At 41.5% G+C, this 14023-nt stretch overlaps 1 protein-coding gene across 2 annotated transcripts in view; it reads left to right on the top strand.

Annotated features, from left to right (window-relative positions):
- Positions 1-14023, top strand: part of ROBO1 (roundabout guidance receptor 1) — a 1423180-nt gene that overhangs the window by 243644 nt on the left and 1165513 nt on the right. For both annotated transcript variants that reach the window (XM_069204141.1, XM_069204140.1), the window contains exon 2: positions 746-882. In XM_069204141.1, coding sequence (XP_069060242.1) covers positions 795-882 — 88 coding nt within the window. In that variant the 5' untranslated portion in view covers positions 746-794. The remainder of the gene's footprint in view (positions 1-745; positions 883-14023) is intronic.

Genomic DNA, 14023 nt, shown 5'->3' with positions numbered 1-14023 from the left:
TGAGGCCAGGTCCTCTAAAGAAAATACTTCTACTGGTGACCAGCTACATCAAAGATAAAGATAATCTGAACATTTTTTCTGGCCTAAATTTGCTATGGATGCCATGGCTGCCACGGGTAGGAATAGAGCACCATTGTTCCCCATGCATTAGAGGAAAATGCCAACCTCATTTTGTCAACCATTGCTAAATTCTAAATTAGGCCCACAGTGATTAAAAAATGATTGTAAAGTATTTTGTAATTGTAACCTTTTGTTCTTTGAATAAAGCTCCCCGAGACAGTCTTTAGCAGTATTTTGTCACTTAAATAATTAATAATAAATATGAACATACATACGTTAAAATAATCTTTTCAGATAATTTGAACTGCTGCTTCTCCGTAGTGATCTGTGATTTTTAGGTGGCTACCCACAGGTTGTTGTTTCCCACATCAGACACTCCAAAACAATAAAAAAAAGACAGTGACACTATCTTTGATGGTTGTGCTAAGATCAGTTTTCATACACATATTCCACAACAATTGGTACTTTTTATTATTAACACAGAGCATATTTTCTATCACTATTCTAATTCAAGAATGAATTCAAATAGGGCTTGGACTATATGTATTCTGTAGACTTGCGAGAGAGGAGGAAGCCTTCAGGGAAGATAATGGGAATCAATATTACTGTAATTGTACACCTATTTGGTTTCAATATTGATAGTGATCTGCCCGCTTATCTCACAATTTTCCTGTTTGCTTTTCAGAAAACATTAAGATTCTGAAGAATTGGTGTAATGCAAGGGAGGACGCAACATGAAATGGAACAGTCTCTCTTCTTTTATCGCAGCTGCTGCTTTCAGCCTGTGCAGTTTACATCACTTACTTGGCCATCTTATCCCAGGTAGGAGCCACTGTAATAGGGGGATGTGTTTAAGACTTTAAGCTGTCCGTTACTTTACTGTACTTTGTCAGTTGCTATGATTGTTAGTGTGGCTGGCTTTACTACGGATGATGCTTGTTTAATGGCCTGAATGCTTTAAAATGACTAAATGGGTAATTCTGTGTAGAGATGAATGCATTTATATGCACCCAGGCTTGCCCCTCTAACAATCACCAACTATATACAGTCTAGAATGTTGCTTAGCTTAATGACTGCTTGGGTTTTGAGAGGTACAGTGACGTCATTCACCGTATGGCCCATTTCAAACACAGTCTTTTGACGCACTTGATTTATGAATACTATGTAATGTGCTCAGGTCACTTAGGGCCTGATTTATGGAAAGTTTGTGCCGCCATAACGTCATTTTTTGACGTAAAAGAGGCGCAAATTTACAAAATACAATTATATTTTGTAAATTTGGGCCGCTTTTATTTAAAAAAATGACGTTCAGGTGGCGCAATCTTTTCATAAATCAGGCCCTCAGAGTTTCATTGCTTCGCGCAAAGTTATTGTTTTTTATGATGTTAGAACTTCTTAATTATTTGAAAAACAAATTGACTAATATTTTGAAGGAATAGTGAGGCCAAATACTCAATTTTACATCTGCTCATCAGAATAAAACGTCACATTGTACTAGGACATCGATAATATATATTCTGTTAAGGGGGTGTCGTGATAATCGTCTTCAGTCCGAATGCGCACTAATATTCTGCTATTCAAGCCTTGGTTACATTTTAGCACCCTCCGTTAGCAAAAATGTTCTCTTGCAATACAAATGTATAACGACAATCTTTGGCTAGGAAATGTTTACGTTTACCGAGACATAGGGAGCACTACATTTATGAACGAATCTCATCTGTATAACACACCCGAAGTGGAAAGATAATGTTGCCTGGATCTTCTTTACAAGTATTCCTTGCGGCCTACGGATACCTTCAGTAAAAATAAAAGGTGTACTTTTTTATCATTGTGACTTTTGGGTGCGGCCTATGTAGTGCACAGTTCTCAGCAATGCATCAGTGTAAGTTTTGACAATATCTAACCAGATAATTACTTGTCATGGAAAACGATAATTTCCGGGCACTATACTTACGAGTACTTTCTAAATTCAGAAATTTAAATTTAAGTTTAAAGACAAAAATGTGCCTCCTCTAATTTAGAAGAGGGCCTGTTTCAAAATAAATTAAATAGCAACTATCCACAGTACAACATCATATCAGAAGTGCACATTTAGATGAAATGCCTGGATCTACCTGCTTTAGAAAACACTTTAAAGCTGTTGGAGTCAGTACCATTAAGATCTCTTTCACTTTGTGAGAATAATCAAGAACATTACACAAAATTATGTTGTAATTCTGTTCTAATCTAATATCTAATTCATGCAATGCTAAGGTACACCCTATTATTATTCATATATACAATGCAAAAACAAGCATGGTTTCTGATAATTTTATTCAATCTGTGATGTGAAAGGGATATGGAAGATGGATATTACAAAATAAGGGTCACCATGCCAAAAGAAACCAACTTTTCAAGCAAAAGGGTTTCAAAATATCTCTGCTGTCTGTGGTCTGACCTTAGAAAGGAGGTGCCAGACCAAAAACTGGATTAATATAACAAATGTCCCCTCTGCTAACCCACACTTCAAAGGTGCTGAACAAAGTGAGATGAGATCCACCACGGTCTTGTTGAACAATACTTTAATTTATGCAGTGTTCCCTCGATATTGCTACTGGTTCGATCTGTTTGGGACCAACTTCACTGCATTGGGTATGAAGAGAATTGCTACTGGTTCTTAAAGAATATGTCCCAGCACTAAAATACCTGACTGGGGTAGGTTGAAGACCTGGTAGTGTTGTTCACGCAAGTGATCTCACTATTAGGGTGCCAAATGACTACATCTCGAAGAGACCCTAACAGTCACATAGGGTTTAAATGTCAACAAAGCCTCCCTCTTTGTTGGTACCTGTAATTTAACTTCAAGGGATTCCACACTGATATATGCAAACCCTGTTATAAATTGCATCAGTGAATACATACAACCATTGGGAATTGTTCAGTGTCTTTTGTCTATGTTCTTTGTAAATATAGTCACCATTAGAGCACTGCGTCATCTGCTCTATGGTCAATTATGTTGTTGATTCTTACACTTGATTGGGTTCAAAACATTATAAAATGCAAACTATTTCGGTCCTGTGGTTTGTCTTCTTTGGAATAAATTTTGGTCTGATAACTAAGTCTCAGTAACTCTGGATTCCCTCTAAGACACATAAGAAGGTTTTATTTTGAATGAATCCCACAGGACAAATTGTCATATTATTACATACCTCCTGTGGTTCATATGGGCAGATGGAGTTCTCCTAATTGTTTAAAAACTGACCAAAGATTGGATGCAAAATAATTGTTGGAAGTTTTTTATGTTAGTTTTGTCCGTTTCACTGCTAGTCCAATGTGGCATTTCTTTGAACCATTTATTACTCTGTGAATTGATTTAAAAAACCAAGCTGTTTGTGATCATCAACCTCTGTGTAAAGTGGTGTGGGTGCTGCACCCACCTGAGAAGCAGGAATCACCCACCCTGCACCCATCTGAGAAGCAGGAATCACCCACACTGAAGAATGCACATAAGAAAGTCAGCATCAGGTGGAACACTTTGGATGACATCCATAATGCAAAATTTTCCCACAGGCGCAAGTGTGGATGATTACCCTAGTAGAAAGAACAATGTTAAATTAGCATATGTAAATTGATTGACATTTCGGGTGTTGTGTATGTGGCAATGCAAGCAGATAACATATATATATTTAGGGGATAAATTAACTGCAATGGAACAAAGTAACAATCAGTGTTTTAATGCCAATTTTGTATAGTCCATTCATATTTTCTATAGCTTTCATGTGTACATAACTGTTGAAGCGAAACACATTAACACTGCATGTGTAAATAAACAAACACAAGCATTTTTGCCTGTTAGGTGTGCCCTTTGTCATGAACTTACAAGTGAGGAGACTGTATTTGTATGCCACAGTGGTGAAAATAAATATGGCCAAATAAAACATGGTAATTAAACAACTGTGCCAAGAAACAAACATTATCCAGGCATGTGGCACATTCTTTACACTGCTGCTCACTTGAGGCTGACAAGTTGCCTCTGATATTTATAAAATCCAAAGCCATTGCCATTGAATTCCAAGAGTTTGAGTTGTCTGTGATTTCTTTATATTGTTGCTCCATAGTACACAAAAAACTAAAAATAGGTCCACACGTTTTGACCACTCTGAGCCTTGGCCACCTGGACTCAGCGCCTGTCCTAGAAAAAGAATACAAAAACGTATACGGGGTGCAGAGTAGGGATACCTTAACCCCCTAGTCCTGGTGGGGCCAATATATTATTTTTTGTAGTGGCACTGTGAATCTGCAGCTCAGGTCAATTCCCTGCCTGCAGTGTCCAGGGCAGGAAACACAACTTTCCTCCTGAGAGAAGAAAGCTGCTCCCGCCTGGGTGGAAGCAAAGCAATGGATCTTGCAGAGGAAAGAGGGGTACTTGCGCATCACACCAGTGAAAATAATATCATTCCAAACAAAAGAATGCACGCTCACTCAGAAAGCAGTGGTAACAGGTTATACTCCATACTGAGATGTGTTTCGTCGTCACTGCAGCCTTGATCACTTAAAGGTTACATATGTACACTGTGCATATAAAGGCATGAAAACAAAAAATAAAAACAAAGAAGGACAAATACTTGTGAACTCAAACACCATTAGTGTGGGTGCCATATTGGAGTGGAAAAAATACATGTGATACCAGTAAGGTAAAATTCATATAATGAAAAATTGAATATATTACAAATGTCTACAGTTGGCGGCACTTGTACAATAACTCAAAATAAAATGGATAGTGCTGCGAGCCCACATATTACTAGCTGAACTATCAAAAACACAATTGATATAAAGAGGCAATCTCAAATATGAAAGCCCATGCCTAGGAGCCAATGCTCTCAGCCCCATAGTGGCATTTATAATATGAATCTCCCAATGTACAAAAGATAACAATAAAAATAAAGCGCCACATTAGTGCGTCCTCATCTGGATCTTGATCCAAGGGCAAGTTAAATAGAAAACATATGGTAGATGTAACAAAGAACTAATATGATAAGGGGGGCATGCACAATGTTAATAGTAATGAACTTGTGACTACCCTCACTTATTACTGCAAGAACAAGTGAGGCAACCCCACTAGGGTTGCTCAATATGTTAACTGGAGGAAACCCCATTGCTAATATTACAGAACACACTCCCTGGGGGCTCAATAAATACCTGACAGAAAATAGTGAAAAACAAAAACAAAGTCTTGTCTGAAGAAGGTGTAGAACCATGTGCACTTGAAGAAAGGGTAGGGGAACTTCTCCAAGGACTCCACAGCAACTGAGGGTGCCCTTTCCTTTACTCCTGTAGAAACACAAACACAACAGAACATGACAGGGTTAAAAGTCTGTACTCCGTAAACCTGTTCATTATAAATTCCTTCCAATGAAACTGAGCAAGGCACCTCTCCAAAGTACCAAACATGCATGTGGGGGCTACCCTCAATACTTAACTCTCATTCAAATGTATGTTAAGTTCCTCATTTAGGTTAAGACTCCCAGGAGTCATGGTTTCTAGATCGATATTCAGTTGAGACTCCCTCTGTCTTATCCTCAGAATATGATTACCACCTGTGGGGTTATGTGTCACTTGTTTTAATGAAAAGTACATTAACTTGGATCGGTTCCCATTGTGTTTTTTCTGGAAATGTCTTGCGACCAGGTATTTAATATCGCAATGGTCTACGGCCCTGAGGTGTTCCATAACCCTTTTCTTAGCCTTATAAATAGTGCTGCCTACATACCGGAGGGGACAGGGACATACCAGGATGTAAATTACGAATTGGGAACTGCAGATGCACTGTTTAATCTTACATCTTAACCCCCCAATGATGTCAAATTCCTTAACAGGCTGGCTCTTTTTGCAACCCTTGCATCTACTGCATGGAAAGATACCTGCAGGCCTAGATCTTTAAGACCCTTGGTGCAGGCCTAGATCTTTAAGACTCTTGATTAAGGTGACATCAATAAGGATCTACAGAAAGTAATCAAAGGTCTTTCTCCTATTTCTTTTCCAATAACGGGGTCACTTTTAAGGATATCTCAATGGCTGGTCAATGTGTTTCTGATAAATTTTGAGTTGCCACTGTACGTTAATATAACTCTCTTGGACGTTTCAGTTTGTGTGATGACTTTGTTCTCAAACAGTATGGTTTCTCTAATGATTTTTGTTAGTTCTGATAGGAAGTTCTTCTAAAAAGAATGTGTTAAATATTGAATCATGCAAACAAAACATTGAGCTATAAACTCTCTCTCTCCTGGTTATGAGATGAATTAAGTTATTTAAAAATGGCGACTGCATTAGAACGTATATCAAAGTGTAAGAAAACGTTGTCTGCCTTTGATGTCAATGATAGCTTTGAGCTAATGAACTTTTGTAATTTTGTGAGCCTTAGGTCAGCTGTAGCTGATATTGACGAACATTGACGAAGGCATTTGCTGAAACGCACCTGTTTGCAAATCCATTCTAAATAAAGGAATGAGCACCTTCTCCGCAAGTGCTGACTTTTGAGTTTGTTGGAGCATAATATTTGATGTAAGTTCACCTTCATGGAGCTAAGCACTCACCCGCAGCTTTTGGTGACATTTGGAGCTTTGAAAAAAAACATACATATATATATATAAATATATATATATATATATATATATATATATATATATATATATATATATATATATATATGTACACACACATATATATATATGTATGTATACATAAATACATACATATATATGCACACAGACATGATTTTTTGATTTTGTGGCGTTTAATAAAAGAGATGACCATATAAAACCATGTAAAGCCCTTTATCTGTCAGAAACCCATTTCTTTTTGTTTCAAGTGAAGCTCCCGCCAGGCCAAGCCTATTTCCACGATAACAAGCTCCATTTACCTGCACTGGTTTCAATCTTTTCAGGGTTTCACAAAATCCGCAGAAAAATCAGTTTCCATTATGGGGCTTCTTCCATCAATTTAGCTTCAGAAAAAAAACACACAGATGGCATCTTGATTTGGTCCCCGCTTGGTAATTTACATCACCAACCCGAACCTAAACAAATAGATAACTTTACTCAGTCAGACGTTGCATTTCGCTCTTTGGGAATGAGTCGGGAGGGAGAATTGTTTTCCTTCCAGCGGATCAATGGAGGCAAGCATCATTTAATATTCGGCAATTTAAACAGATTCATTGTCACTTAATGAGGCCTGTTATTTATTTTACGAGTCATTCCATTAATTAAAACACATTCTCTCATTGAGCAGGTCATTAGGACAATAAGTCTCTTCAGTAATGTTTCTAATTTTGCTAGCATCCAACGAGTGTTTCTCTTTTTGCAAAAAGCTGCTTTGATAAAATGGGATTTTTTGTTGATTAAAAAATTATTTTCCTAGATTTTCCAGACAAACAGGAAAGTGATAGAGCCTGCATGGAATACCTGCTACGTTCTGCAGATAGGGAACTGCAGACTTAAAACCACGCTGCTGTGGTTTGGCAGTCATGATATAGGAAATATTTCATAAACTGTGCTATATGTTTGTCTTCTTAAGGTACAATGGGCACAGTGGAGTAGCAGTAAAACACACCCATTCTCACATTGCTTACGAATAGCAAAGGGGAAGATGCCCTGATGGGCCAGAGGTGAAGAAGACAGAAATATCAAGAGTCCTCCCTCTGCAGGATGGTGCAATGTATTTGTGACTAGAGCATTTACATAGAAAGAGGAGGGAAGGTGCCTTCCTTGTAGCCATTTTTTAATGCATCCTGTATTATTTACTGAAACATTGTGGGTGGGGGGAACCATACACTAGCCCATTCTTAGTTGGTCTAGTTCAAAGTGAAAGTAAAAATTGCTGCCAGGTGGGTCAAATGCCAGACTTTCATTTCCTTCCATTTGCTTGTCTTGCTCCCCCACCACACCACCATGCCATAGCAAACCATGCTGGAGATGGAAGAAAAAAGCAGGACATATGGGCAGGAGGCAAAAGCCACAGTTTTTTACAGAATAAATCCTGGGGTGAGCTGCTCAAGTATAGACTGGAGCCCACGTTCCTCCCAAGAGGGCAGAGTAACTCAAAGTAAAACCCACACAGGATGTGTGACTGCAAGGACTAAAGAGCAACAAGTAGGCACCTGGGCATCTAGCCTGCCACTTGCCTGTGGCCTCCGATTCCTGTTTGCTCCAGCCTGATGCCGTTGATGCCATTTGACCAAGTGACACCGTTGCTGCCTGTGTTTTTACACCCAGAATTTCCAACTCACTGTTCTTCCAGTCAACAGAATCCCTGCCCACCGGAGGACCTATTTTTTGCAGGCTGCAGCGCGCCCCTCTGCACCCATCTGGGCATAGACTGCACCCAGCACCAGGAACCCTGCTCCCAGGACCATCCAATGCAACCACATCCACCACTGGAGCCAACATATGCTGGCACAGCTCCTCCACATCCTCAACAACACAATTTGGCAAACACACTGCTGCCGGCATTCCCCACTTTACTTCCATGAACTTCAGTAGGACCTTTCTTCTGCACCCATTGCAGTTTCACCTGTGACACCTGAGATTCTTAGACCACTCCCTCCATACAACCGAGTCTCTCCACCACCCCACATCAACTATCCACCATGCTCCTCAATGTCTGATCCCTTGGGAAACACTCCACCAAAAATCTGGAACCTCCTCGACAGCAACACACCTGGCCTTCTCTTCCTGATCAGAACATGGCTCAACCAGCCTCCAAACTGGACATCGTCAACCTGTACATTGCTGCAGCCATTCCACCCACCTACAATATCACACACCAGGACAGAACCCATAAACTAGGCGGAGAACTTCTGATCATTGTCAAAAACACGATTGACTGCACCACCTCCACAGACTGGGGCACCATCTCTACTTCAAAGTACGAACAGACTACAATGCCACCCTGAAGGGAACCCCCACCAACCATCCTCTAGGTCCTCAAGCCTCTGAGCGGAATTCTGCAACCATATCGCAGACTTCATCACTCTACTCTCCATCAGAGCAACCAATTACATCCTCCTCAGGGACCTCAATTTCTACCTGGAAGACACCACAAACCCAACTTCATGGCTATCCTAGACAGCCTCAGCAGCCTCGGACTCACCCAGCTCATCCAAGGACCAACCCACATAGCAGACCACACCCTCGACCCTATATTCTCCTCCAACAACAGGATCACAAGCACCAAAATGACCCCACTTACATGGTCTGACCCCTACTTCATACATTTCAAGATACGCACCCACCAAGCCACCCCACCAGAAAAACCCAAAGCACCATCAAGACACTGGGCCAACATATCTGAAGAAAACAGGCTCAAGAACATACAGGAACACCTACTGAACCACATCAGGAGCCTCGATGTTGACACCAAGTTCTTCAATAAATGGCTCATCAACTGCACCAGCTGCACTAATCCCACCAGAAACTTGACCTCCAAAAACAACAAATGACTCAGTTGGTACACATACAACCTCCGGGAGTCCAAGAGCCACTGCACACAACTTAAGTGAATATGGAGACTTGACAGAAAGCCACTGTTAAGAGATTACCCATTTAATCAAACTTCCACAGGAGCAGATGCCTTTTACCCAGCTCCCTCCAACAGATGCGTGCTTAAACTTTACTGACTATCTGGACCCTGCATCCGCTAGGGGGAAAGGGGAATGGGAATAGAAAAAGAGAGAACGCCTCTAGATCCAGTTTCAGCCTATGTTTTCCACTTGAAGATAGGATATTCAGTGTGTGCTTCTGTAACCTGAACCTTTCTTCTTAAAGGAAGGACCTGCAGTCGGGTGATAAAGGCACAGATAAGAACATTCCTACTGCTCAGCCATTCACATTCACCCAATTCTATCATTCACCTAACCTGGATCTTTTGAGAGACTAGCCTCTCTCTAAGAGAACAATGTTAACTTAATATCTTATTTTCTCCATGAATCAGAAGTATCCAAGGTTCTCTGGAGAACAGTTCAACGGTTCACAAATATACAATCTACTAATGTCTTTTACAGGAAACAAAAACTCTTTCTCAAGGTTCAGTTTTCTCAATCACAGTCTCTAGGAATTAGTCTGAGCACTGAGGTTTGTCTCTAAGACTGGCATGTCTGCAAGGTGAAGAGTTTTTGAATATATACGTACATATATATTTATTGGCAAGTCTGGAAATCCTACAAAAGGATTCCTTATTGTAGTTGCTTGAGGTTCTGTTAAGCCAAAACGGCTTCTCCTCAGAAAGCCGATCGCCAGTTGTAGGAAGAAGTAAGAAATTCAGCTTCTACAGAAGGGAAAAAGTGGCTGGTGTGCACACCGTAACAAGAAAAATAATTAATTACTCAAAACTGGAAGAATTCTCTACGAAACAAAGTGCCTTAGGAGGACCACTGCTCATTCTCCTCAGGATGACAGTTGAAGTGCACAGCTCCCAAAGAGAAGCTTCTGCATGAGACTAGGGTAGAAACACTAGAGCGCTGACCTAACAAAGATTTGCGGCCACCATCTTGAGTGGCAGTTAAACCTGAAGAAGCTAGTTCAAAGAACAGCCTCCGCAAGAGCCTTCGAAAGTGAGGATGCCGCTGCAAACAACGTGGGTACAAGGAAAAGGGGAATCGTTTTGCTGAGGGAAGAACTTAACAACACTGGCAATAGTTTTCCTGACAGCTTCCCTCAACATCTACCACCATCAACTGTGACAAACAAAGAAAAAGGCCCTAACTCTCAAACTGAAAGTGAGCCTATCAACACCAAGGAGCTCTTCACCATTGTTAAGGAGTTTTCTAAGCCACCAGCCTCTGACAATGACAGCATCCCATCCCAAGCACTGTTCAATGATCTCTCAAACTTCTTCGAACAGAAAATTGCAAAGATCTACAACACATTCAACTCACAGCATACCGGTATAAACTTCCAGCCAGACATCTCTCTCATCACCAAACAGCAACTAAGCAACTGGAAGTCCCACTCAAATGATGACACCATCAATATGATGAATACCATCCACTCAGACGCCCCCTCAGACCCATTCCTCCACTTCATATACAACCTTGAAAGAACCAATATCTCCCCTGCGCTGCCTGCTATCATCAACACCTCAATAACCACTGCCACCTTTCCTTCTTGTTGGAAAAAGTACAGAAGTCAATGCCCTATTAAAGAAACCAACCACAGACCCCAGTACCTTCAGTAGCTACAGACCTGTCTCACTCCTGCCTTTTCCAGGTAAAGTCATGGAAAAATACCCAATTTACAGACCACCTAGAACTCTATTAACTCATAGGCAGCTGTCAGTCTGGCTCTTGCACCAACCACAGCACAGAAACCGCCCTCCTTGTGACCACTAATGCCATCATAAGCATCCTCGACTGAGGAGAAACAGCCACACTCATCCTCCTTGCCTCTCTTCTGCTTTCAGTACAGTTTCCCACAACTCACTCATCAGAAAGCTTTAGCACTTGAGGATCTGCAGACCACCCCTCAAGTAGATATCCTTCTTCCTCACGGACAGAACTCAATAAGTTAGACTTCTCCATATATCTTAGAACCTAAGAAACTCATCTGTGAAGTCCCTCACAGATCGTTGCTCAGCCCAACACTCTTCAATGTCTACATTACTCTATTAGCAGACTTTGTCAAAGCCCACAGCATCAACATAATATCCTAAGCCGATGACACATAGCTCATTCTCTCCCTTAATGACTCAACCAGAACCACCAAAGCAAACTCCACCAACTACATGAGCAACACCACTTCATGGATGAAAAACAACTGCCTCCAGCTCAACACAGACAAAGCCGAAGACCTTATCTTTGTCAACAACCACTCCCCCTGGGACACCTCTTGGTACCCTCCAAACTTGGCCCCCCCACCCAGCCCTGCAGACCATGCCAAGAACCTCAGGATCATCCTGGACACCAACCTCTCCATGAGCAGACAGATTAACACCGTCACCACATCATGCTTCCATATCCTCCAAATGCAACGCAAAGTTTTCAAGTGGATCCCACTTAACACCAGACGAACAGTCTCCCAGGCTGTCATCACAAGTAGACTTGACTATGGAAATGCCTTCTACTTCGGAATCCCAGCCCATGTCCCATGCCCACTCCAAACCACCCAGATAGCTACTGCCTGACTCACCCTGAACTTCTTATGAAAGAACCATATCTCTCCACAACTCAACAATATCCAGGGGCTTCCAGTCCAGGAAAGTTCAAGCTACTTACCCACGTCTACAAAGCTCTCCCCAACAACGGTCCAGCATATCTCAACCCTCACCTCAACTTCCACCAACTCACTAGACCACTCCGAACTGAGTCCCAGGCAAGAGCACACCTTCCTTGCAACAAGAAGACGAGAAGCAGAGGATACTCCTTCTCATACCTAACAGCCAAAACCTGGCACAAACTCCCTCTAAACCCCAGAACCTTCTCTCCCTCATGGAGTTCTGAAGGAAATTCAAGACATGGCTCTTCCCATGCGAAACAGGCATGACTCACCCATCAGGCCTGCCCTACTCAGTACATGGATACTCTTGTGAATGATTAGCCGCGCTCTACAAATCCACATAACAACCATGCTTTTTTAGAGCACTCACCTCATTGAAGAAAGCCACGTTCATGTGGCAGCCAAAACGGACAAGAGGATTACCCTTTGCATCCAGTGAGGATTTTTGACTATCTGTATCGATAATGGTTATCTTTTGTTTCCTGTGGCTTTCTTGTCACGTCCGAGACTGCATCATTGTACCTTCTTTCCTTCTCACCAATGCAAAATGCAAAGCTATTAAATGTAAACATTGGTGAAATGCTATGGGCTGATCGCAAAAGGGCTCAGCAAAACATTCCAATGGCATCAGGTGAGTAAGCCATAGCCCTTTCTGTATGTTGTGTGCTTTGCTGAAATGGGATGTGCGACCAACCAGAATGTACTGCTGAGGACTGCGCATCCAAGTGAGCTAATTAATGTTTCTGATTGGTCTGCCTTTATAACAAAGACTAATTACATAGAAGTTATTAAGGAGTGCCTTTTGGATTAGGAAAAGAGTTAAAGATGTCACATGAGACTAGGTCTCTGCTATGACTTGGGAGTGTACAGGGTCCTGATCTAACCTTTGCTCACCTGATCCCCCCACTGCCCCTCATTCAACTGACTTGCAGTCACTCGCCTTGGAACCTGACAGCCTCCCACTTTAATTGGCAAAGAGGTCTATTGTCATGTGCACAGGGAAACAAATCAGCGAAAGGCATATGAAACTTTACAGGCTTTCCTGAAAAGAAGCAGCTACACTTTCCAGCTGACCAAAGCCTCACATGTGGGTTTCATGTCTCCTGGACACTGGACTTTCCCTCCATCTGGCGTCCATGTGCTGCAGCTGACCTCGTAGAACAACAAGCCTATCCTAGTGGTTGCTACTTTGTAGCTTCCTGCATGCATGTAGTGCAACACCGAGGAGCAGTGTGCATTTGATGTGGGATAATTGCCATATTTGCATCATCCCCAACTTTGTGAAGATGGCTGTGGTAGGGAAACATACCTTTTAGCTGCTGTCAGCTTTGTGAAAAATCGAACCATCTTGGCCTGTCACCCTGTTGTTTTTTGCAGTATACTCATTTTTCTATCATGCTAACATACGGTCAGCTGGCCAATCATGTTGGACCCATGGTAAGTGTTGTCAATTTGTTTGCTGGGATACAATATACAAAAAGGTGTCTGCATCACTCAGTATGGCTATCTCTTGAATTCAGGGTCTCAGTTCCAGGTCTTATTTTTTTATCCTACATGTGAATCATCTCCGGATCTGTTTCACCAACCTATGGAATGTCTACTCTCTTTCCTGTAAGTAAATTTTAACAAATCAACACTTTTCTGGTTCTTATTCTGCAATTTCGTTGTATGACAGAAACTTGACTTCCTTCAAATGACACAGCTGTATCTGCTGCTCT

This window comes from Pleurodeles waltl, chromosome 8 (assembly GCF_031143425.1).
Source record: "Pleurodeles waltl isolate 20211129_DDA chromosome 8, aPleWal1.hap1.20221129, whole genome shotgun sequence".
NCBI lineage: Eukaryota > Metazoa > Chordata > Amphibia > Caudata > Salamandridae > Pleurodeles > Pleurodeles waltl.
This window is presented reverse-complemented; position numbering and strand designations above follow the sequence as displayed.